Source organism: Schistocerca piceifrons, chromosome 4 (assembly GCF_021461385.2).
Source record: "Schistocerca piceifrons isolate TAMUIC-IGC-003096 chromosome 4, iqSchPice1.1, whole genome shotgun sequence".
Lineage (NCBI taxonomy): Eukaryota > Metazoa > Arthropoda > Insecta > Orthoptera > Acrididae > Schistocerca > Schistocerca piceifrons.
In genome coordinates, this window is record NC_060141.1 from 350,514,564 (window position 1) to 350,541,348 (window position 26,785).

Consider the following 26,785-nt stretch of genomic DNA (forward strand, 5'->3'; position numbering starts at 1 on the left):
TGTTAGAATTCATTTTCTAAATACGAACTATTACCGTACTGTACGACTACTTAGATATTAATTACACTATTAATATTTTCACAGTTGTTTCTTTAATACAAAATTAAAGCCAACGGAAGAAAAAACGTAAAACATACTTGCCAATGACAGGTTTGTTGAGATGCAATTTTCTGTGTTGACAGATGTAACTTTTTCATACGGTGGTAAGTCGCAGAAATCGCAGGAATCACAGAAATCGCAGTAGTAGCAGAAATCGCGGAAGTAGCAGAAATCGCAGTGGCGGAGGGATACACGACCTATATTCCTTAACTGCGACTCTCAACTGCGACAAATCACAGTTAAGAATAACAGATACTGTAAAGTAGCAGTCACAGAAATCACTGATATCGGTAAATCGCAGTTTAGCCCATCACTATGTTAGACCACAGTCTAATATTAGACTGTGGTTAGACTTGTATTAGACTGTGGTTAGACTGTGGCTTACACTTTGCTCCATAGATGTTCCTACTGTATGCCGAACCACTTATTGTCATCTTTGCTGAAATGTAGACTTAACTGTTTGTAAACAATTTCATGTGAAGCTAGTGCAATTGTGCATACACAATCTGTTGTAGTGGTATGTGTACAATACAGAAAAATGGATGACGGGTTAAGTGAATTAGAAGTGTTATACTCCATTGATGGTGAATACATAACGGATAATACGTGGGATGTGGCGGAGAGAGTTGTGAATTCTTCGTTATTGCCGAAGTTAGACTCCGGATTTGATTTACCACCTCAGAGAAAAGATTTCGCAAATCATATACCCGTTGTTACTCGTAATTTGAAAGCTCTCAAAGATTTTATGAGAACATTGAAGTCAAGTAGTAATTACGGAACAAAAAGTGCGAAACTTAAATCGAATTTCGCTGTTTCTTTGTTAACACTTTGTGGTGAACATATTAGTGAGAATATATGGACAAATCAAGAAACTAATACCAACAGTCATGAAATAATATCGTTGCTGTGTCAGATTTTCGTGTGCGATAGCATTGGGGATCTTCTTGTCGGCGAGAAATGTTACTCGGACCCGGAAGTTCCAAGATTGTACAAACCAGTGTTAACTGCATTACGCCCAAAACTTCTCAAAGATACGTGGAAACATTTCCCAGGGGCTGTTGCGTGCTACTATTGGCTGTTATTCCAGGTGCACAGAAAATATTTAGGCGATTATCTCGGAATGATTGTTCCTACAGCGTTAATTATGACAGATGACTTCATTCCAGAAAATGCCGTGACAGGCATAAAATGTATTGCTTATATCGCAGAACATTCTACTAAGGCAGATTTATACTGCCATGCAGAAGTTATGTATTCAGCAGTAAAGCAGTCTTTGGTTCACAAGAATCCACAAGTCGTTAAAATTGCTGTCCCATGCCTTGTTAATTTATTGGACAAAATTGAAAGAAACTATTTGAAAGATGAATGTATTACAGAGTGGTGTAAGTACGACGAAACTTTCGAAAACATACTTGAACATTTGGAACTGTGGCAAAAAACAGACATTAGGGAAGCCTACTTGGAAAATTTACCTTTATTTCTTGAAAATATGCCATTAAGTCTTGTTAATTGGTCGTCTCGCCTTTTGGAATTATTCAGTAACTATATGGAAATGGGAGGCCATTCTAGTCCAATTTTTTTGAAATATACTGTGTTGTCTCTTAAGGTTTATTTACAAAAAGTATGGCCAAGAATCCAGCATCATTGTAACAGGCTGCTGAGGATGCTTTTTAGATTCCTCATAGATGTGACAGACATACTACACAGTCCAGATGATACAAAGTTGTCTGTCTGCAATGTAGCTATTTATAATGAAGCTCTGAAGGAGGCTGAAGAATGTTTGTTCATAATTGGGTATTGTGCCCCTGAACAAGTGAAGACCACATGTTCTATACTGTTGGAAAAAGACTTATTCAGTGAAGACTTCCATAAAGTTATTCAAAAGATTGTTACATCTCTTTAATCGAGTCCCTTCTGTTAGAAAGGAATGATAAGTGTATCTTGGTGTTTCCATACAAGAGGCAGGCAGATTGTTTCTGCTATCCCTTGTGGAGTGATAACACAATAATGCTACATGAACTGATCATCTTCAGCCTTTATTTCTTTATTGATCAAACTTGGCAGTTAGAATACATACATCCTTAACATCTACGAATGTTTGGTTTATGACTTGTGTCTTTTAGTATGTATTTCTAATGCTGTATCTGACGTGCCTCACACTGCAATGAATAGCTATTCTTTTATATTTGCACTTATGTAATGTATATTGTATATAAATTGTCTTTAGTGGACTTAACACTGAAACCATTTGCTGCAGTTGTGATTTGTCTGTTAAATATGTTTTGTTGTAATAAATTAATGAGGTACATGTGATTCCTTAAACTTTAAAATCTTATGTCTTGTTGTTATGTTCTTTACTGTGCACATCAACCAGAGAAATACATTGTATTAAGTAGTACGGTGACAGAAAAAAATGGGAACATGTTGACCTACATACTAACTAATCCCACTGTACAAAATATTAGCTGTCCCTTTAATAGAGCACACTGGTCTCTTTGCAGCACTGCAAGAGATGTAGAACTGATACTAGGTAGTCATTTGATCATCCACAGCTGATTTAACACATAGCGCTGGAGAGGTGCTATGTGCCATTCGTCTGTATGGAACCAGCAGAGTAAGATGGACATGGAGACATGACAGGAAGGAACTATTGTGTTTGGATATGCCCAGTTTATTAGTGTGTCAAAGCACACTCTCCAGTGTGTCTGTAAGAAATGGTGTACAGCTCACACCCACGTAACAAGGTCTAAGAACAGTCATTGTAAAAGTATCATAAGTGTTAGGGACTGGAGATGAATGTTGTTGTTGTTGTTGTTGTTGTTGTTGTTGTCTTCAGTCCAGGGACTGGTTTGATGCAGGCCTCTACGCTACTCTATCCTGTGCAAGCTTCTTCATCTCCAAGTAACTACTGCAACCTACATCCTTCTGAATCTGCTTTGTGTATTCATCTCTTGGTCTCCCTCTGTGATTTTTACCCTACACACTGTTCTCCACTACTAAATTGGCAATCCCTTGATGCCTCAGAACATATCCTGCCAACCTATCCCTTCTTCTAGTCAAGTTGTGCCATAAATTATTGTTCTCCCCGAGTCTATTCAGTAACACCTCATTAGTTATGTGATCTATCCATCGAATCTTCAGCATTCTTCTGTTACACCACATTTCGAAAGCTTCTATTCTCTTCTTGTCAAAACTAGTTATTGTCCATGTTTCATTTCCATAAATGGCTACACTCCATGTAAATACTCTCAGGAAAGACTTTCTGGAAATACGGAAGCGTCCGATCCCGTCCGTCTGCTTTGACCCGTGACGTCACAAATATGGCGGAAACAAAAACAAACACACACACTTTCCACAAGAAGCCTGATGACACTAACGGGACAAGTGCGGGAAATGGGGTGTTTTGCGTGGGGGGCAAACGAAATATAAACAAATTTAGACGCCTTGCGTAGCTACAACGTGTAAGTGAAGACAGCCATGCATGAATACCCACCCACCTCCCCAGGGGTCGTAACCCCTGCAACCCATAGAATATAAAGATGCTTCAGTAGCTGATTAGTGTTTTTTGTCTTTAAAAAAAAAAAATCTCACGGGATAAAATGAACAGATCAGAAAGATAAATTTAATAAACTAAAACAGAAATTGGAGGAAACAGATAATTAAAATAAGTAATAAGTGTTTTTAAATTTAAAAAAAATCTCACGAGATAGAACGAACAGATCAGAAAAGTAAATAAAATAAAACAGAACTGGAGACAGCCACACTCAAACCAAACTCCGCGCCATCATGACGTCACACACGACAGCACCCTTACGTCACGGGTCAAAGCAGACGCGTGGGATCGGACGCTTCTGTCGACCCGACTTTCTGACACTTAAATCAATACTCGATGTTGGCAAATTTCTCTTCTTCAGAAGCACTCTCCTTGCCATTGTCAGTCTAGATTTTATATTCTCTCTACTTCAACCATCATCAGTTATTTTGCTCCCCAAATAGCAAAACTCATCCACTACTTTAAGTGTCTTATTTCCTAATCTAACTCCCCCAGCATCACCTGATGTAATTTGGCTACATTCCACTATCCTCGTTTTGATTTTGTTGATGTTCATCTTATATCCTCCTTTCAAGACATGTCCATTCTGTTCAACTGCTCTTCCAGGTCCTTTGCTGTCTCTGACAAAATTACAATTGCATCCGCAAACCGCTAAGTTTTTGTTTCTTCTCCATGGATTTTAATTCCTGCTCCAAACTTTCTTTTATTTCCTGTACTGCTTGCTCAATATACAGATTGAATAACGTTGGGGATAGGCTACAACCCTGTCTCACTCACTTCCCAGCCAATGCTTCCCTTTCATGACCCTCAAGTCTTAAACTGCGTTTGGTTTCTGTACAAATTGTAAATAGTCTTCATTCCCTGTATTTGACCCCTGAAACCAGAATTTGAAAGAGTGTGTTCCAGTCAACATTTTCAAAAGACTTCTCGAAGTCTACAAATGCTAGAAACAGGTTTGCCTTTCCGTAATCTATCTTCTAAGATAAGTCGTAGGGTCAGTATTGCCTCACATGTTCCAACATTTCTATGGAATCCCCGAGGTCGACTTCTACCAGTTTTTCCATTCGTCTGTAAAGAATTCGTCTTATATTTTGCATCAGTGACTTATTAAACTGATTGTTCAGTAATTTTCACACCTCTCAACACCTGCTTTCTTTGGAATTGGAATTATTATATTCTTCTTGAAGTCTGAGGGTATTTCGCCTGTCTCATACATCTTGCTTCCCAGATGGTAGAGTTTGTCAGGGCTGGCTCTCCCAAGGCTATCAGTAGTTCTAATGGAATGTTTTCTACTCCTGGGGCCTTGTTTTGACTTAAGTCTTTCAGTGCTCTGTCAAATTCTTCGCAAAATACCAATCTCCCATTTCATCTTTCTCTACGTCGTCTTTATTTCCATAATATTGCCTTCAAGTACATCGCCCTTGTATAGACGCTTTACATATTCCCTCCACCTTTCTATTTTCCCTTCTTTGCTTAGAACTGGTTCTCCATCTGAGCTCTTCATATTCATACAAGTGGTTCTCTTTTCTCCAAAGGTCTCTTTAATTTTCCTATATGCAGTATCTATCTTACCCCTAGTGATATATGCCTCTACATCCTTACATTTGTCCTCTAGCCATCCTTGCTTAGCCACTTTGCACTCCCTGTCGATCTCATTTTTGAGATGTTTGTATTCCTTTTTGCATACTTCATGTATTGTATTTTTATATTTTCTCCTTTCGTCAATTAAGTTCAATATCTCTTCTGTTACCTAAGAATTTCTACTAGCCCTTGTCTTTTTACCTACTTGATCCTCTGCTGCCTTTACTATTTCACCCCTCAAAGCTACCCATTGTTCTTCTACTGTATTTCTTTACCCAGTTCTTAGTAATCGTTCCCTAATGCTCTCTCTCAAACTCTCTACAACATCAGGTTCTTTCAGATCCCATCTCCTTAAATTCCCACCTTTTCGCAATTTCTACTGTTCATAACCAATATATTGTGGTCAGAGTCCACATCTGCCCCTGGAAATGTCTTACAATTTAAACCCTCGTTCCTAAATCTGTGTCTTACCATTATATAAAATGTGTGAAACCTTCCAGTGTCTCCAGGCCTCTTCCAGGTATACAACCTTCTGTCCTGATTTTTAAACCAAGTGTTAGCTATGAGTAAGTTATGCTCTGTGCAGAATTCTACCGGGCAGCTCCCTCTTTCATTTGTTACCCCCATTCCATATTAACCTACAACTTTTCCTTCTCGTCCTTTTCCTACTATCGAATTCCAGTCCTCCATGATTATTAAATTTTCGTCTCCCTTCACTGTCTGAATAATTTCTTTTATCTCATCATACATTTCTTCAATCTCTTCATCGTCTGCTGAGCTAGTTGGCATATAAACTTGTACTACTGTGGTAGGTGTGGGCTTCGTGTCTATGTTAGCTACAATAATGCATTCACTATGCTGTTCGTGGTAGTTTACCCATGCTCCTATTTTTTATTCATTACTAAACCTACTCCTGCATTACCCCTATTTGATTTTGTATTTATGACCCTGTATTAACCTGACAAGAAGTCTTGTTCGTCCTGCCACCGAACTTCACTAATTCCCACTATATCTAACTTTAACCTATCCATTTCCCTTTTTAAGTTTTCTAACCTACCTACCTGATTAAGGGATCTGACATTCCATGCTCCGATCTGTAGAACATGTTTTCTTCCTCCTGTTAACAACGTCCTGCTGAGTAGTCCCCGCCCAGTGATCCGAATGGGGGACTATTTGACCTCTGGATTATTTTACCCAAGAGAGCGTGATCATCATTCAACCATACAGTAAAGCTGCATGCCCTCAGGAAAAATTACAGCTGTAGTTTACCTTTGCTTTCAGCTCTTCGCAGTACAAGCACAGCAAGGCCATTTTGGTTAATGTTACAAGGCCAGATCAGACAATAATCCAGACTGTTGCCCCTGCAACTACTGATAAGGCTGCTGCCCCTTTTCAGGAACCACACATTTGTCTGGCCTCTCAGCAGATACCCCTCCATTGTGGTTGTAACTACGGTACCGATATCTCTATCACTGAGGCACACAAGCCTCCCCACCAGTGGCAAGGTCCATGGTTCCTGGGGAGAGATGAATGTTATACCCTTTCAATAGCAATCTGTTTCAAACTAGATTGAAGTTGCTGTTGTCAGTGAATGTTGGTCCATTTCAACCAGATCCTGAGCACATATTGTGTGTGCAATGCATATTTGGAATTGGATACTCCCAAAAGGCAGTTGCTCGCAGCAGCATGTACAACTTCTCCACACTAAAGCGATGATTTGCGCAGTTGCTGTCAGGAAGGGCAGGAGGCGTGGTTTTCCCCACATAAGGACTATCAAGGAGAGAGAAGCAGTGATGGGAAGGTAGCGTCGGCTGCTTCCTGTGGTGCTGGCTCCATTACTCTTAACAATATGTATAGTAATACTTAACGTGTAGGGGCAGCTTAAGGTTGGCGGCTCTTTTCTGTTTCTGGCTACTCGAGTAAAATCAGCAACTTCTCATAGACAAACTGTAAAGCTGGATGTTTTCAGTGGGCAAATTAAACAGTAGTTGAATGGAGACATATAGTGTGGTCTACTGATTCGCTGGTTTGCCTCTTTTCAAATGATGCAAGATTGTGAGTGCATTACAGTTTCCATGAGAAATTTAACCTGCAATGTGTGGATGCTGTAGTTCAGGCCAGATATGATTCTTTTGGGGGTGTTTTTTGTATGATGACTTCAATGCACTCATTCTGGTTGCTATGAATTTGAAACAGGATAGTGGTTTCAGCATTCTCAGTGCCTAAGTATTGCCCTTTCTTTCAAATTTTCATTGTGAGTACACTGTGGACACTACAATCATGTGTAATGACAACATTCGTGTTCACAGGGCTCCAAGCATACATTCCTGGTTTGATGAAATCTCAGGGACTTTATCACACATCAAGTGGTCCTTAAATCTGCCAACCTTGACCCCATAGAAGATGTTTCAGATTATTTTTTACAGCAGGTAAAAAATAGCAGTCAACACCCCTGTAATTTGGTAGTTCTAAAGGATCTGTCGTCAGTGAGTGGTCTCAGACATTGCATATCTGGAGAAACTTTTGGACTCTTCTCCATGTTGAAGAGAGGCCATTATCAAAGCTAGAGGCAGTGTTATATGGTACTGATGTCTGCTGGGGTTGATTAATTTTTGTTCAGTTTGCTTATAATGCAGTCTGCTTATTAAGTTCCAGTCATAGCTGTAGCTGTGTATTTGCAGGGAATGTATATGGAAAGGAGGTGGGGGGTGTAGCAGGGTGGATGATATCTTACATATGGCTGCATGAAATTTATATTTGTTCTGTGCACATTTCACAAAACACTGTTAGCACTAATAGAAAAGGCATTATTATTGATCTCCTTGTAAAATGTAAACTGACAACTCTGTGAAATGTAGCATTCAAAGTTTTCGTTGCTCGCTTACAAGCGGTATTATTTCCAGAGTTATCGTTGAGGACTGGCCATGTGTTAAATTGTACTGAATCTTAGAGGGGGTCCAACAAAGAACTCCTTGATTTTAAAATTAAGTAACATGAAAACTAAGATCAACAGAACACAACAAATGGTAAATTTATTATGAAAGCTATAAGAATCTTATACAGACATTCAAAATAGTAGCTACAAAAGCTGCTAACAGGTGGTTCTCTACAGCTCATACCAGCATGCATAAATAAATTTGTCCTCTGCAGGCAATCTTTACAATCACATCACAGTCTTTTCAAAACGTCTACCATTCATATTATAGAGGTGGTGCAAATGAACTATGAATTTTGCAACTTTAAGTGTCTCAACAAAAATGGATGCAGTTGACACACAGACTTACTATTCTAGCCCGTCCAGTGGCTTTAAATTCACCCCACAAAAAGTCACACGGAGTTAGATCATGTCAGTATGGTGGCCAACCCATTCTGGCATTTGTAAATTTGGGACAGTAGCGATTCTATTCTCATATTATTCATCATGAAAGTGAATTGCCTGTTCATTGCAATGTGATTGGACCCCATCTCGGATGAATGATTTAATGCTAGTTGATCCTTCAATATTTGCTGCATGGCACCAAAGTGTTCCATAATAAGAATGTAATGTTCACTAATTATCAATTCTCGCATGAAAAAAAGGTCCAGCAGTGCCTCTGATGCATATCTTAGGCCCAAACAGTAACTTTGAGAGAATGCAGTGGTTTTGTTTCACACAAATGGCAATTTCCAGAACCCCAAAATTGCCAGTTTTGTTAATTCACGAATCCCTTCACATGGAAATGTGCTGCAGCTGTGAAGCAGATGGAGCCAGTGTCAAATCCTTCATTTTCCATAACTGCGAGAAACTGCTTTGCAGTATCAGCCCTTTGTCACACATGGCTTCATGCATCACAATGTGATTTTGGAGTTTGAATGAAACTGTGCAGACTGTGTCTCAGTATTGTACGCGTGCTACAACATTTCAAAACAGTTTCTGCAGCAATTTTTTCAATGAATATCCTTGGATTTTGCTGAATATGTCTAGAAAATGTAGCTGCATTTTCAAGAATAACTACAGCTGGTCGGGGGCCAACATTTCCCATTAGATAGTCAGCCACATTGCCTGCCCATTCAAATTTGACGAACTTACAAATGGTTTTGCAGTAGGTCCTCTTGTAACTTTAAATCACATTTGAAATCTGTGCCTTGTTGCCGAATTTTGTGTTCTAACTAGTAATATTATGGTACCAGAAACACAAGTTTTTCAATGGAATACATGATTTCTGCCTCTTCGTTGAGTACACTAATCTCCTTTCACATTTCAGCAGTGGAAATGCTTGCTCTGGACTTTGGAATATTATTTATAGGCACTGTGTATTGCGATTACAGCACAATCTGTTAGAAGATTTTGTTAGAACTGCTTTGAAACACCTGTATATAATTCTTATAACTTTGACAATAAATTTAGAGGTTTCTGCAGTCTTCTTTTGATCATTGTTTTCATATAACTTAATTTGAAAATTGTTTTAAATTACTTCCGCTATTTGTTTTACAACAGATTTTGTTAACTCTGCTCAGTGTGAGCGTGCAGTTATCTACTGTTAAATAATTAACAATTCTTCATTTTATCTGCAACAAATGTCAATACAGTTACAACTAACTTATGTTAATATACATCTAAATACTGGCATCCCTGCAAAGACTATTAAAACTGTAGTTCTGTTCTGGTATCCTACACTAGCAAAATGTGTGCATAGCAGTACCTACACCACCTTGTTTATTCTCAGTGTAAATCTTTATAAGTGTATAAGCTCATAGAACTTTAAGAATTGAATTATTAGTTATATTAATTTGAGCTGCTTCATCATCCTATTCTGTTCCTCAATGTGTGGAAGGTGCAGATAGACTTTTCTGATAGCTTCTAGATATTCTTCATCCGTCTAGTTACTTCTTTTGTCAGTGGTGTTAACTTAGTAACTCTATTCACAAATGTTCATCACAGTCTTGAGAACAATCGCCATCACCTCTCTTGGCATTGTTTTGCCCTTAAACCTCAGAAATACTTCACAGTGCAATTTTTTCACAGCTGTTTTGAATCTGACTCAATTGAAGCTTATGTAGGACTAAACTGACTGCAAAATATACCATTGCAGTTATGATAGCTTTTTGTGAGCTCTTATTAAGCATGGTAATAGGCTATGAAGTTACTTGTTTCTTCTGGCAAAATGGACAGACACCTCTTCTACTCCCCATAAAGTGGAGCCATTTGATAATTGTGTTTTAGACCTTAACAATTTTCTTATTATTGTGATATATACTCTTTAGTTTACTGATACCTCGCATTTCATTTGGGTGTGAAAATACCCTGTGGCTCATTACATTTATGTTCCAAATGTGCTCTGCATTTTACTGTTAACATTTATTCTTGTTATTGTGAAACGTTAATAGCTGTATACCTGAAATTGGCTATGACAGTGCTACATTCCTAGTGTGTTAAGTACAGCACTATGCAAAATTATGTGTATTTTATTCCAGTAATTAATTCTATCTAAATAAATGGCCACCTTTTCTGCGAAGTAGGCAATTTGTAGCCCTATCACAGAAGCACTACTACAAGCAGTTTTTACTAAACCCAGTCTACTACATTATATAATCTACTACCAATTTAAATTTACTGCACAACAGTGTGTTACAACATCCTCTGCAGTCATTGTTACAGTGACTGTGAACTTCATCCTCAAAGCTTGTACTTTCCATACTCATGCCTAGCCTGCTGGCAGTAGTTTATATGGCTGTTTGGTTAAGGGGTGCAGCATTTTATTTAAATTGCTCTAATGCAGGAATTATTAAATAAAAGTAATCATTTTTAAGGAATTGTTAACATTAGACCCTTATTATACTTAAAACAAAATAAACTTTCAGAGATTATACTTTGAAACAATCTTGGAAACAAAGTACTGCAGCACAATCTCTTCAGTTTCTAGTAGTTCTATACAGAACTTAAAACATTTTTTTTTTCTTTCATGAGAAAAGGTTGTAGTTTCTGATTAATCTCGATTCTCTTACTTTCTAACAAATATCTAAATATTGCAGCAACATAGATATACCTCCATTTATCTGACAAAAGTTGTGTTGCTCTTCATCAACAGATGGCAGAGAAATATAGTTATTACCTGCAACACTACTGGTGGCAAGCTCACGATCAGGCTACTGCCAGTGCAAACACTTACAGAGTATGAGTGCATGTTTGAGATTCCCGACTTGACATGTTAACACTCTTTGTGTCTTATTGTACCAGCATTCATATAGTTTGGATGTTCCAGGCTGACAGTCAGTGATTTTTGCCATCGTATCCCTCCACTGGCCAGAGTTTAATGGGTGACGTGTAGCAGCCATACACTTTCAGCTAGTGTCATTTATTTGTACTTATTTTCAATGCTTTGCAAAGTCATCCAATACCTTTCTAGGCATTGACACTGTTAGGCTAGTAGTATAGGCCATATTTCCATATCTTTAACTGTTTGAATTACATTTTTATTTGGTAGTGCCTGTCTTCACCAGAGGCCAACTGGACATATGTATAGAGCACACATGTATTATATAAACGTGATTTCCTTTGGCAGCACTATGCCTGAGGAAGACCATTTTTCTGTCCTACAACTATATGGCTAGGGGCCATGGCCTGTAAGTAAGTGCACCTTTTCACATGTTGGCTTGGCTCTTAAGTAAATTAGAATATTATGTTGTCACCGGCAATGCTGCGAAATGGTTTGAGTCTTATCTATCTAACAGGAAACAAAGGGTGTTGTTGTTGAAAAATATCTGTGCAGTAAGTAGTCAGTCTTCATCTGATGGGAATTAATTACATGTAGTGTTCCTCAAGGTTCCATCTTGGGTCCATTGTTTTTCCTTGTGTACTTTAATGACCTCTCATCTGTTACATTGCCAGATGCTAAATTTGTTTTGTTTGCAGATGATACAAACATTGCAGTAAGTGGCAAGTCAAGTACAGATTCAGAAATAGCTGCCAATCAAATTTTCACAGATGTTAATAAATGGTTTAAAGCTAATTCACTGTTGTTAAACTTTGAGAAGACCCACTATATCCAGTTCAGATCCAGTAGGAGATTTCCTTCCAGCATACATATAATGTATGAAGACATGCAGATCGACGAGGTTGACAGTGTTGAATCTCTGGGATTACAACCTGATAGTAAATTCAGTTGGGAAGGGCATACCACAGAATTGCTGAAGCGCCTAAACAAGTCCGTATTTGCAGTGAGACTGATGTCAGATATAAGAGGTGTAAATATAAAAAAGCTTTTGTACATTGCTTACTTTCATTCTGTTATATCATACGGGACAATATTCTAAGGTAACTCTTCAAACTGAGCAAAAGTTTTTAGGGTGCAAAAGTGTGTGATAAGAATCATTGTGGTGTAAATTAAAGAACATCATGTAGAAACCTGTTCAAGGAACTTTGTATTCTAACCACTGCTTCTCAATATATTATGTATTGTTGAAAGTAATATATCTCTATTTCCAAACAATAGCTCAATACATGGTATCAATACTAGGAATAAGAACAACCTACATAAAGATCTAAGATCACTTGGTCCAAAAAGGGGTTCAATATTAAGTAACACACATTTTCAATAAATTGCCAGCAACCATTAAAACTTGGTTTCAGATACAGCACGGTTTAAAAGAGTTTGAAAGACTTTTTGATAGTCAACTCCTTCTACTCTGTAGATGAATATCTTAGCAGAGACTGTTAGGCCAGCTTAAGTAAAAATGTCTGTTAGATTTCAGTTTTGATAGCACTTGGTCATAACAGTCAAGATTAGGTATTTTGTGTATGACAAATTTATTAATAGTACATAACTATGTTTCATTCTGACAGTGTATTAATTCTGTAAGTACGAGGCATGTTTTTTAAGTAAGTACCATTTTGAAATTAAAAAAAGACATACTAAGATATCTCAATAATTTTATTTTTACATGAAAGCCTGTACCTTACTCTACTTTTCTGCCTAATTTCCATCAATATTGAGGCACTTGTCATGACGTTGTACCAGTTTTTGAATACCCTCCTCATCGAAGTCTGCCACCTGACTTGTTAACCACTGCATCACCACTGTTTTGACTTTGTCATTGTCTTGAAGACGCTGACCGCCCAGTGTTTCTTCAAGTGCAGGAATAGATGGTAGTCACTGGGCGCAAGATCGGTGCTATACAGAGGATGATCTAGAGTTTCCCATCAAAAAGATGTGATAGATCTTTGGTCTGATTTGCCACATGCAGACGGGCATTGTCTTGCAGCAAAACGATGCCCTTGCTCAACTTCCATGGACTGTTGCTTTGATTCTGGTGTGACGTAGGCCACCCATGTTTCATCGCCCATAGCAATTTGGCTTATGAAAACGTCACCGTCATTGTACCACTTAAGGAAAGTCAATCCACTGTCTAAATGTTTGGTTTTGTGCACATCAGTCAACATTTTCGGTATCCAACGTGCGCAAAATTTTTGGTAATTCAAGTGGTCGGTCACAATGCCATACAAAACACTATGAGAAACATTAGGAAAGTCATCCTGCAAGGAGGAAATCATAAAGTGTCTGTTTTCTCTCACCTTATTGTCCACTTCCTGCGCCAAACTTTCATTAACGACTGAAGGACGCCCACTCCGTTGTTCGTCATGCACATTTGTGTGGCCATCTTTAAATGCTCTCACCCACTTTCTTACCATTCCATCACTCATAATGTTTTCTCCGTAAACTGCACAGCTCTCATGATAAACATCCATCACTTTTAGGCCTTTAGCACTAAGAAATCTTATAACAGCCCGTACTTCACAATCGGCGGGACTCACCATTATCGGAGGCATCTTAAACACTCAGTACACAATGCAAACAAGGAAGAATCAGACTGTAATAGTGTCAGTGTGTAGATTAAGGTTCAGGCTTTCATGTAAAAATAAAATTATTGAGATATCTTAGCATGTCTTTTTATAATTTCAAAACGCTACTGACTTAAAAAGCACACCTCATATTAGCTATTCCAGTTTACTGCATTGTATTCACCTATTTTGACAAATGATCAGGGTAGTAGGTATTATATTCAAATGTTTTATGTTATACTTTCTGACGTGTACCACACCCACGAAAATCATCTCATTTTTTGGGTCTGTGGAACGAAAACTGAATCTATCTATCTATCTTGGAAAGTTATAATTTTAGTCTTTCTCATAGAATGCAAGAAATTATAAAAATTCTTTAGAATGCACGAGAGATTGCTCATTGACTCTGCTGTAAATATGTCACTTTCAGTTTCTTGTGTCCTAAATGCTGGTTGAAAAATTATCTATTTAATTTTGTCAGAATTCCCATTTTTTGTTATTATTATTGCAGTATTTCGTCTACTGCCATCAACAGATCAAAACTTAGAATTTATCAAATTCCAGTGTCAACTGCTAATGAAACAAGCCCTGGCCTATTTATGCACACCTTTTATTGCAAGCGGCACTGAACTTAGCTTGACACGTCCGAAGGCCTGATCTGATGATGACAATAGCCAAAACCTCATAAAAAATGAAAATATAATGAGTGATCCGAACAACATTATTCCCAAAAGTAAGCACTCTGAGAATGGCTCTGTGACTATTGCTTTGAATGTTATCCCAGAGAAAGAAATCTGTGGAGTGAATATATTTTGGTGGCGATATCTTAATCTCTGTTTGTACTGTTTTGTCTTTCCAATAGTTCATGGAACAGCGGTATATGGGCATTATGAGGATGCCAAGGTTTTATGAGTATGTATCACTATTTTGATGTTTACTGCATCATATTCATCACAGTTGTCATAACACTATTGGCCTAACTAAAGGGATTATTTAGTACTGTCTTGCCTTTTCTAAGACCATACCAATTTGGGTTCAGTTTGGCTACCTTTTTGTAAGCCAGTAGTAGATTGCATAAGAGATTTTTAATATTTGACCCAAAGTATGTAACAAACACATTGGTCCATATGATTTTACTACTGGTGGGCTTTTTTTCCATTTCTTTATTATGATGCCCTTGACTTCCATGTGCACAAAAATTCTGCCTTGGAGAATTGACTTAAAATTCTGCCTTGGACAATTGACTTCTGTTAAAATACTTCCTGAGAAATTATTTGTTCCCTTGCTTTATGGAGCACTTCTGAACAGGTTCTATTTCAATTCGATTTCTTCCACCTTATCAATAGCACAATAATCATCGATATCCTTAGTGTGTGAAGAATACACCAATGTGTTCCAAACATTGTGGTCATTAGTTGAATTCTGCTCCATAAAGTGAGAGAGCAGCCTATTTCAACACAACTTCAAGCTGACTTTCAAACTAACACCTTTCTTATATAGGTTTGACAGCTGTAGAGTCTATCTGATCCCATCCAGTAAAATTCTTATAGTACTGCATTCATATTTAATTTTACTTCATCAATATTACCACCACCAGTGCTCCTTTCTTGAGTTTTGTGCCTTCTCCTGATAATTGCTCGATTGTTAGTTCAGTGGCATGCGTTTAAACCATTTCTCTGCCTGGAAGTGATTTCTGATTTCCTGTTTGTGTTGACTCTGTGTTTAGCAAACAGATTGCTACAGTCGTGCATTTAACCGAACCTGATGATGAGGATTCTGATGCAGAGATATGTTCCTAAGTGACATGCTTTGTTCTGAAATATTCCTTACTCACTCACAAGATCATAAATAATTTATAAGTGTCCAGTGATGTTTGGAGCTCAATTTCCAACTCCTCTAGATAAGCTGTCGTCAGTATTGAATAATTCTGTATCCATCTGTATGAATGTGATAAGTTACTCATTGATGTTATCATCTTGTCCCGCACAACATAGCTGTAATTAAAGATCAGATATTGTCTTGTTAATGACCAACAGATTCATTTCATCTATTACCTTTTACAGTTCTCCATTGTTATTCTATTCTATTCTACAGAATGGGGTTACGGGTGCACACATTTATAGGAAGTTAACTTGGTGAACATACTCTGACATTATCTACATCTACATCTACATACATACTCTGCTATCCACCATACGGTGCATGGCGGAGGGTACCTCATACCACAACTAGCATTTTCTCTCCTTGTTCCACTCCCAAACAGAACGAGGGAAAAATGACTGCCTATATGCCTCTGTAAGAGCCCTAATCTCTATTATCTTATATTTGTGGTCTTTCTGCAAAATGTAAGTTGGCGGCAGTAAAATTGTACTGCAGTCAGCCTCAAATGCTGGTTCTCTAAATTTCCTCAGTAGCGATTCACAAAAAGAACACCTCCTTTCCTCTAGAGACTCCCACCAGAGTTCCTGAAGCATTTCCGTAACACTCACGTGATGATCAAACCTACCAGTAACAAATCTAGCAGCCCGCCTCTGAATTGCTTCTATGTCCTCCCTCAATCCGACCTGATAGGGATCCCAAATGCTCGAGCAGTACTCAAGAATAAGTCGTATTAGCGTTTTATAAGCGGTCTCCTTTACAGATGAACCACATCTTCCCAAAATTCTACCAATGAACCGAAGACGACTATCTGCCTTCCCCACAACTGCCATTACATGCTTGTCCCACTTCATATCGCTCAGCAATGTTACGCCCAAATATTTAATCGACGTGACTATGTAACGCGCTACACTACTAATGGAATATTCAAACATTACGGGATTCTTTTTCCTATTCATCTGCATTAATTTACATTTATCTATATTTAGAGTTAGCTGCAATTCTTTATACCAATCACAAATCCTGTCCAAGTCATCTTGTATCCTCCTACTGTCACTCAACGTCGACACCTTCCCGCACACCACAGCATCATCAGCAAAATAGCCGCACATTACTATCCAGCCTATCCAAAATATCATTTATGTAGACAGAAAACAACAGCGGACCTACCACACTTCCCTAGGGCACTCCAGATGATACCCTCACCTCCGATGAACACTCACCATTGAGGACAACGTACTGGGTTCTATTACTTAAGAAGTCCTCGAGCCACTCACATACTCGGGAACCAATCCCATATGTTCGTACCTTAGTTAGGAGTCTGTCAAACATTGCAATGATTTTCTTTTTGTCTCATTACAGGGACTGTCATGAGCATGCTGATGGCAGACATTACTTAATACACAACTCTTCAGTATTAACTAACATAGTCTATGGCTTCTACTTCCCTATCACTGTCCAGTGGCCATTTAAATAATTCTGATTCAGAATCATTGCATCATGAGGATACAAAATCTCTCCATCCCCATCCATTTATTCATTCAGTAATCTACTTTACATGATATTCTTAGTGTTCATTTCTTCTGAACAAACATTTTATGTACTTTAAGTTCACTGCCCCCAGGAGATAATTCCATTTGACGACAAAGTGAAAATATGCTAAAAAGCCAACACACTTGTCTTTAGGTCAACACAGTGACAGATGTTTCTAAGGGCATAACATGCTGAACTGAGCTTCTTGGTTAGTTTCTGTGTCTTGGCACCATTTTAATTTGTTATCCAGCTGGACCCCAAGAAATTTTACAAATTGTGCTTTGTTCAATGTATGACCATTAATTTCTACTTCCAGTGCTAAAAGGAAATTATTGCTTGTCTGAAACTGCATAACGTGAGTCTTTGCGAGACTGAGACAGGAACTGTTGGCTGTGAATCACTTCTACACCTGTTCAGCTATTATCTGAGCTGTGTGTGATAAGTTTGAGTTTTCACCCTTGATGAGTATGCTTGTGGCATCAGGAAACATTGCAATTTTTGAGCTGTCCTTTAAAGTCAGTGGCAGAACATTGGTATTGTTGATTCTCCTGTCCAGGATTTTTATGGAATATTTTGAAACTGTCTTGATTTTGCTTGAAAATAACATTGGAACCTTACGTATGTTCCACGTACAGAAATATAAATGGATATAGATCAAGGTCGACAATGCGAAGTCGGTTTGTAATAAAAACATATCTGTTACTGATAAGTCAGATATACACTATGTGATTAAAAGTATCCGAACACCTAGCTGAAAATGACTTACAAGTTCGTGGCATCCTGCATCGGTAATGCTGGAATTCAATATGGTGTTGCCCCACCCCCCCCCCCCCCCCCCCTTAGCCTTGATGACAGCTTCCACTCTCGCAGGCATACATTCAGTCAGGTGCTGGAAGGTTTATTGGGGAACAGCAGCCTATTCTTCATGGAGTGCTGCACTGAGGAAAGGTATCGATATGAGTCGGTGTGGGCTGGCACAAACTCAGCGTTCCAAAACTTCCCAAAGGTGTTCTGTAGGACTCTGTGCAGGATAGTCTATTACAGGGATGTATTGTTATGTAACCACTCCGCCACACACCGTTCATTATGAACAGGTGCTCGATCGTGTTGTAAGATGCAGTCGCCATCCCTGAAATGTTCTTCAACAGTGGGAAGCAAGAAGGTGCTTAAAACATCAATGTGGGCCTGTGCTGTGATAGTGCCATGCAAAGCAACAAAGGTTGCTAGCCCCCTCTGTGAAAAACACGACCACACCATACCACCACCACCTCCAAATTTTACTGTTGGCACTACATACACTGGCAGATGACATTCACCAGGCATTCACCATACCCACACCCTGCCATCACATCACCACATTGTGCACGGTCATTCGTCACTCCACTGTTCAGTTGTACAATGTTTACACTCCTTACACCAAGCGAGGCATTGTTTGGCATTTACCTGCGTGGTGTGTGGCTTATGAACAGCCACTCGACCATGGAATCCAAGTTTTCTCCCCTCCTGCCTAACTGTCATATGCAGTGGATCCTGATGCAGTTTGGAATTCCTGTGTGATGGCCTGGATAGATGTCTGCCTATTATACATTACGACCCTCTTCAACTGTCAGCGGTCTCTGTTTGTCAACAGACGAGGTCGGCCTGTATGCTTTTGTGCTGTATGTGTCCCTTCACATTTCCATTTCACTATCACATCAGAAATAGTGGACTTAGGAATGTTTAGGAGTGTGGAAATCTCACATACAGACATATGACACAAGTGATACCCAATCACCCGACCATGTTCGAAGTCCGTGAGTTCCGTGGAGTGCCCCATTCTGCTCTCTCATGATGTCTAATGACTGCTGGGGTCACTGATATGGAGTACGTGGCAATAGGTGGCAGCACAATGCACCTAATATGAAAAACATATGTTTTTGTGGGTGGCCAGATACTTCTAATCACATAGTTTTATGTAGAGTATTTGTCACTTTCTGAGTGTTGCTGGTGAATTAAATAAAAACATGATATCATTTTATTTCATATAATTTGCTATCAAATGTACAGTTCAATTTTAGAAGTGGTTTAACAGCTGAAAATGCTATATTCTCTCTTCTCTGTGAAGTACTAGATGGATTAAACAGAAGTCTTTGAATGCTCGGCATCTTTTTTTTATTTAACTATGGCATTTGATTGTGCTGATCACAAAATATTGTTCCAGAAGTTGGAAAATTATGGAATACAGGGAGTAACTCTCAATTAGTTCACCTCTTACTTTAACAACAAACAGCAAAAGGTCATTAGAATCGCTACGACATGGGGCCTGAGTGGGGCATGGTTAAATGGGGTATGGTGGCAGAGGGGGGGAAGGGGTACCCCAAGAATCATTGCTGGGGCCATTCCTGTTTCATATTTATATGAATGATATGCCCTCTAGTATTACAGGTGACTAAAATATTTCTGTCTGCTGATGACATTAGCTTGGTAGTAAAGGCTGTTGTGTGCAATGTTGGCACTGTTTTAAATAGTGCAGTTCATGACATAAGTTCATGGCTTGTAGAAAATAAACTAATGTTAAATCACAGTAAGACTCAGTTTCTAACACACAAATCAACAAAACACCATGTTTTAACTTCATAGAATGGGTGTATGATTAGCGAAACTAAACAGTTTAAATGTCTAGTTGTTCAGATAGACAGCGAACTGTCATGTAAAGCCCACATTCAGGATGTTATTCAGAAGCTTAATGTTGCCATTCATCTGAAGTAAGTGATATTTCGACATGAAAAGTAGTCATTCACTTATGACATATGGTATTATATTTTGGGGTAACTCTTCCCTTTCTCAAAGGATATGTTTTGCTCAGAAATGGGCAGTTCAGGCAATAAATGGTGTAAGTTTGCAAACCTCTTGTCGACCCCTGTTCATTAGTCCGGGTATTCAGACATCGTCCTCTCTCTCTCTCTCTCTCTCTACCGTTATTCTTGTTAACAATATCAGCTTATTCCCAAGAATTAGCAGTTTTCACTCAGTTAATATTAGGCAGAAATCCAGTGTGCATTTGAATCACACTTCCTTGCAGAAAGGTTTGCAGTATGCTGCTGCAACCATTTTCAATAAGCTACCACAAGAAATCAAAAATATTAGCAGCAATTCACATGCTTTCAAATCTAAACTGAAGAGTTTTCTCATGGGTCACTGCTTCTATTCTGTTAAGGAGTTCCTTGAAAAATTAAACTGATTGCTGCATTATACTGTTGATTGTGTTTACATAAACTTGTGTGTTGTCATTTTTTGGATTTATAAACATTGCAGTTAATCTGTTATTACTTTTATGTTGTAATTTCATGTATTGACACATTCCATGACCGTGGAGATTTGCTCCTCAGTTTGGTCCTACAGAACTAGATGTATAAAATACAAATAAATAAGTAATGGTTATGAAGATACTTGCACAGGATAGAGTATTGTGGAGAGCCACATCAAATGAATCTTTGCACTGAAGACCACAGCAACAACATCGGAAATTAGGAACAGTACAACAACATCGGAAATTAGGAACAGCATCAACTACTAACAGTCACTTTGTCTCTGAACAGCCATGAAAAATCAGTGTGTACCCATTTCGAAGGGTGTTCTGGTGTGGGTCACAGTGAAAACTATTGTGTGGTGGAGAACTGGTTTCATTAACATGCATGGCAAACTGTTTGTTTCATTTCATTGTCAATCAATAACCTGTTTCTGAAATATTGCCTTCATTCTGCTCACACCACTTCTGCCGCCATCACCACCATTACACATTCCCCACTAGGTCTGCATCTGTAAAGCCAGTCTCTGTGAATTATTGTTCTATCACTAATTTCATGAATACCTGTCCTGCTGTGGAAGGGGCATTGGTCTCAGTCCAGCTGGGTGTTGGTAGTTGCCTTAAAATTGCCACATATTCCTATAGCTGTGCTTGGTTTCTTTATCACTATAGCATGTAGCCCACTAACACATTAATATAAGAGTAATTATTGTAATCAATCAAGATCTGCTTTTACTGTATCTTTCAATGTACTGGCTGTGCCCTATAAAAAAGCTGTTATGCCAATGTTTCAAGTGTCAGTTGCACATGAAGACTACTTGCTCATAATAACATAATTCAAGTAACTCTTGGTAATCATTCTACAGTTTTTGTAAATCCATGTATGGAATGCCCATTGGTACTAGATCGCTTAGCTTTTCATTTTTGAACCCATGTAATGTAATATCACCAAAGTCAAATTTGTTACTAGTCATAGAGGAATTAATGAAAAATAGATTAAAAGCTACTTGTGGTGTGATTTGGCTCGCATTGGGATCATCTGTTTACTGCAGGTGAGCACTTACCACTGCTGTTGCTGTAACAACAGAGGGTCATTACATTGGTATATTTACATGTTTATGAGTAACACAGAGATCTGCAACATATCCACTGTTTTTTTTTTTTTATTTAAGGAATGACGATCTCACCATTCTGGTGGTGCCGGAGTGACAATTTTCTGTCTGCTCCCACATTAGAGTATCTCATGATGTTGTAGGAGTTACTAATATAACTACTTTACTGGCTTCTGTACAAATCATTGCCTTGTGAAAGTGCGTCTGGTAATAATGATGATGATATATTTTCACCAGATGACGAATAACTGCAAAATTGTCAGCTCATGAAATACACTCAGTCAAATGTTTTATGCAGAAAAATAATTATTTCCATAGATTAGGCAATTTTGCAACTTCTTTTACACTAGGATTGGAAGCACCTAATGCCCTGGCATGTACTTTATAATCAGAAGCAAATCGGTTGATGATTTCCCATTTAAGAAAATTCACATTGGAAACGTTGAGGAAAAAAGATGAAGAGAGAAAGAAAGAAATACCCGCCATTCAAGGTTTTGACTGGACTGTAGCCAACCAGTAAAATGCCTTTTTGCTATCAAAAATGTTTAAAAAGTTCTATACTGCTAGGTCCTACTTACCAGAGCAGTTTTTGGGCCACTTCTTATGGAGCAGCATTCAAAGAAAGCAACTTAGTTTGTTGCTGACTCAGCTCATTAATATTATTTACCTCTGAAAGCATGAAGTGACGAAGGTAAGTTGCAAGCATCTCAACGGATCACTATGCTGCTGCTCTGTCTGTCACTAATGTTTAGTGTCATCTGCTGGTGTAGCTCATGCTACTGTTTTTGCAGCATTAACTCCTGCTGGCCCTACACCCAGAACTTTGTACTCATAATGCATTGAAGACTGGTTTGATGCAGCCTTCAATGATAGTCTATCACGTGGAAGCCTCTTCATCCCTGCATAGCCCCAGAAAACTACATCCATTTACTGCTTACTGTAGTCAAGCTTAGGTGTCCCTCTACAATTTTTACGTCCCTCTCCCCCACCCCCCGCATTACACTCCTTTACCAAGTTGATTCCCTGGTGCCTAAGGATGTGTTAAGTCAGTTCAGAACCTCCACATTAGTTATGCAAGCTATCCATCTAATCTTCAGCATTATTCACTAGCACCAATTTTCAAATGCTTCTGTTCTCTTCTTGTCTAAACTATTTATCATCCATGTTTCCCTTCAGTACCAGGCTACACTCCAGACAAATAACTTCATACTAGACTTCCTAACATTTAAATTTATGTTTGATGTTAATGAAGTTTTCTCTTTTAGAATTGCTTTTCTTGTTATCACCAATCAGCGCTACTCTACTTTGGCAATAGTCAGTTATTTTGCTGTTCTAATAACAAAACTCAACAATTAATTTTAGTGTCATTTTTCAATTTAATTCCCTCAGCATCTCCTCATTTAATTAGACTACATTTCATTATCTTTGTTTTATTTTTGTTGTTGTTCATGTTATGTCTCTTTCCAAGACACTACCAATTTTATTCATCTGTCCTTCCAAGCCCTTTGTTGTCATTTTCAGAATTGCAGTGTTATCAGTAAATTTCTGAACTTCAATTCATTTTCCAAATTTCTTCTTTCTTTCCTTTGCCAGTTTCTCAGTGTACATATTGAACAACATGGGGAATAAGCTATGACACTGTCACTCCCTCTCCTCATCTACTGGTTTCCTTTCATGTTATTTGACTCTTATCACTGCAGTTTGGTGTCTGTACAAGTAGCAGATATCATCTTGCTCCTCATATTTGAGGCTATCAGCACTATAGTGGCCTAACCCACAGCACATTGGTTTGTGGGAATGGCCACTGGAAGATATTGATGTTTGCAGAATTGAAGTGTAGTGATTCATCTACATCTACATCCATACTCCGCAAGCCACCTGACGGTGTGTGGCGGAGGGTACCTTGAGTACCTCTATCGGTTCTCCCTTCTATTCCATTCTCGTATTGTTCGTGGAAAGAAGGATTGTCGGTATGCCTCTGTGTGGGCTCTAATCTCTCTGATTTTATCCTCAAGGTCTCTTCGCGAGATATACGTAGGAGGGAGCAATATACTGCTTGACTCTTCGGTGAAGGTATGTTCTCGAAACTTTGACAAAAGCCTGTACCGAGCTACTGAGCGTCTCTCCTGCAGAGTCTTCCACTGGAGTTTATCTATCATCTCCGTAACGCTTTCACAATTACTAAATGATCCTGTAACGAAGCGCGCTGCTCTCCGTTGGATCTTCTCTATATCTTCTATCAACCCTATCTGGTACGGATCCCACACTGCTGAGCAGTATTCAAGCAGTGGGCGAACAAGCGTACTGTAACCTACTTCCTTTGTTTTCGGATTGCATTTCCTTAGGATTCTTCCAATGAATCTCAGTCTGGCATCTGCTTTACCGACGATCAACATTATATGATCATTCCATTTTAAATCACTCCTAATGCGTACTCCCAGATAATTTATGGTATTAACTGCTTCCAGTTGCTGACCGGCTATTTTGTAGCTAAATGATAAAGGATCTATCTTTCTGTGTATTCGCAGCACATTACACTTGTCTACATTGAGATTCAATTGCCATTCCCTGCACCGTGCGTCAATTCGCTGCAGATCCTCCTGCATTTCAGTACAATTTTCCATTGTTACAACCTCTCGATACACCACAGCATCATCCGCAAAAAGCTTCAGTGAACTTCTGATGTCATCCACAAGGTCATTTATGTATATTGTGAATAGCAACGGTCCTATGACACTCCCCTGCGGCACACCTGAAATCACTCTTACTTCGGAAGACTTCTCTCCATTGAGAATGACATGCTGCGTCCTGTTATCTAGGAACTCCTCAATCCAATCACACAATTGGTCTGATAGTCCATATGCTCTTACTTTGTTCATTAAACGACTGTGGGGAACTGTATCGAACGCCTTGCGGAAGTCAAGAAACACGGCATCTACCTGTGAACCCGTATCTATGGCCCTCTGAGTCACGTGGACGAATAGCGCGAGCTGGGTTTCACATGACCGTCTTTTTCGAAACCCATGCTGATTCCTACAGAGTAGATTTCTAGTCTCCAGAAAAGTCATTATACTCGAACACAATACGTGTTCCAAAATTCTACGGCGTATAGCAATGATTGTGGTATACATAATGTGGTATGGTGTCTGGTAATCGGCTATACGTGGTGTCCGGTAATCGGCTATACGTGGAGTTAACCATAATAGCGTTTTTAGACCATTTTTTGTGTGGGCAGGGCCACTACTGTTTCAGCGCACTTGGCTGTAATACACGAAACATGTGGGATAGGCCATTATTGCTTTACACACTGTAGTCAAACATTGAACAAGATACCCATGAGGTGTTAATGTTCACCATCGTATTATCATTTACAGGGATGGTGTCGCCACTCGCTGGCCGGGGTGGCCGTGCGGTTCTAGGCGCTACAGTCTGGAACTGAGCGACCGCTACGGCCGCAGGTTCGAATCCTGCCTCGGGCATGTTTGTGTGTGCTGTCCTTAGGTTAGTTAGGTTAAATTAGTTCTAAGTTCTAGGCAACTGATGACCTGAAGTTAAGCCGCATAGTGCTCAGAGCCATTTGAACCATTTGTCGCCACACGGCTGTGCAGATGTCTTCAAGTTACGGTAATAACCACAGTGCATTGGGGGTATGAATTGCAGCAAGATCATTAAAACGGTCTTTTTCAATGCACTGATAGCATGTCCATTGGGATATAGTACGTCCAGAGTCTCAATTACTTTCAACCCTGGTTTACCAAAACTGATGCCAGTAAGCGGGACATCTGGCTCATTGGACTACTTAGAAAGCATGATATGGGGAGAGGATGCTTTATACTGAAGCCACTAGATATGGAACCATTGCACCCTGGTATTTTGTGTCGACACTTTATGGTTGCAGTGGTAATGACATTCATCCAGTCAGAGGGTGTGTATATGTTCAGGTGAAATTTCCTGTTCTTCGCGATGATACTGAAGTCCTAGTCACATGGTAGGTATGAATGCCCACTGGCTAGGAATTTATGGTGGATTACTTCTGGTGTGAATTCTGCATGCAGAGCCATGAATTGACACAGTAAGGCCATTTTTATATTCTGATTTTGCCCACCACATTGATCCAAGTACATAATCAGTTGCTTTGTTTGGACATTATGTTTAATGTAATGCTTGAGAGACAATCCAATTTCTTGCAATCCTCAGGATGCTTTGTCCTCACTCCATACATGCATGGTAGGTTTCTTGGTATGTAGATCGTGTATTCCAAGAGGCAGTATGTCCACAATTGCCACTTGTAGTAACAGATACCTGTCGCAAGTACCAGTGTCGGTAAAGTCCTCATCAGATCAGAGGCAATCTCGTTCATATCGTTGTCCTGATGCCTCCCTTCTGCTGCATCGTGATACATTCCCGTCCGCACGGTCTCGACCATTCATTGATGCAACTCTCTTTCATGTTCCCATTAACCCTTCTCTTCCACAGTGTCAGCTGCAGCATGTTTGATTTTATAGAGGCACATTATGGCAGGAATCAGTTACAGGGGGGTTAGGGGATGAAAGGACAGATTAAATCTTGTATTAAATATCTGACCAAACATGTAGTATGAGACCAGATCATCATGCTTGTCTTTATGTAAATGGTATAACTTCCCCATGCTCAGGTCTAGTGACAAATACTTCCGACCACTGTTTCATTCATTTATGCATAATGGCTCCGATATTCTGGAAACCATTTTATGAAGTTCTCTACCGCAACCATCTTTGCTATTGGTGTTTTGTTTTTAGCAGGACATGCGCCTCGCTTATTGACGGGTACGGTCTGGTGCTGCACTTTGTGCGAAAGACCCCTTATAATCCTACCATCTGTTATTTGCAAAATGTTCTTAAGGAACATTTTACACACCTTCATGTCCATTTACTCTTCATTCTAGA

The 26,785-nt window shown here is 39.0% G+C and overlaps 1 protein-coding gene across 1 annotated transcript; it reads left to right on the forward strand.

Moving 5' to 3' along the window:
* Positions 1-544: 544 nt before the first annotated feature.
* On the forward strand, positions 545-2,395 carry LOC124795164 (TELO2-interacting protein 2-like). Its single transcript, XM_047259054.1, has one exon. The coding sequence runs from the start codon at positions 638-640 to the stop codon at positions 2,000-2,002; it is 1,365 nt and encodes a 454-aa protein (XP_047115010.1). The 5' UTR covers positions 545-637; the 3' UTR covers positions 2,003-2,395.
* The last annotated feature ends 24,390 nt before the right edge of the window (positions 2,396-26,785 follow it).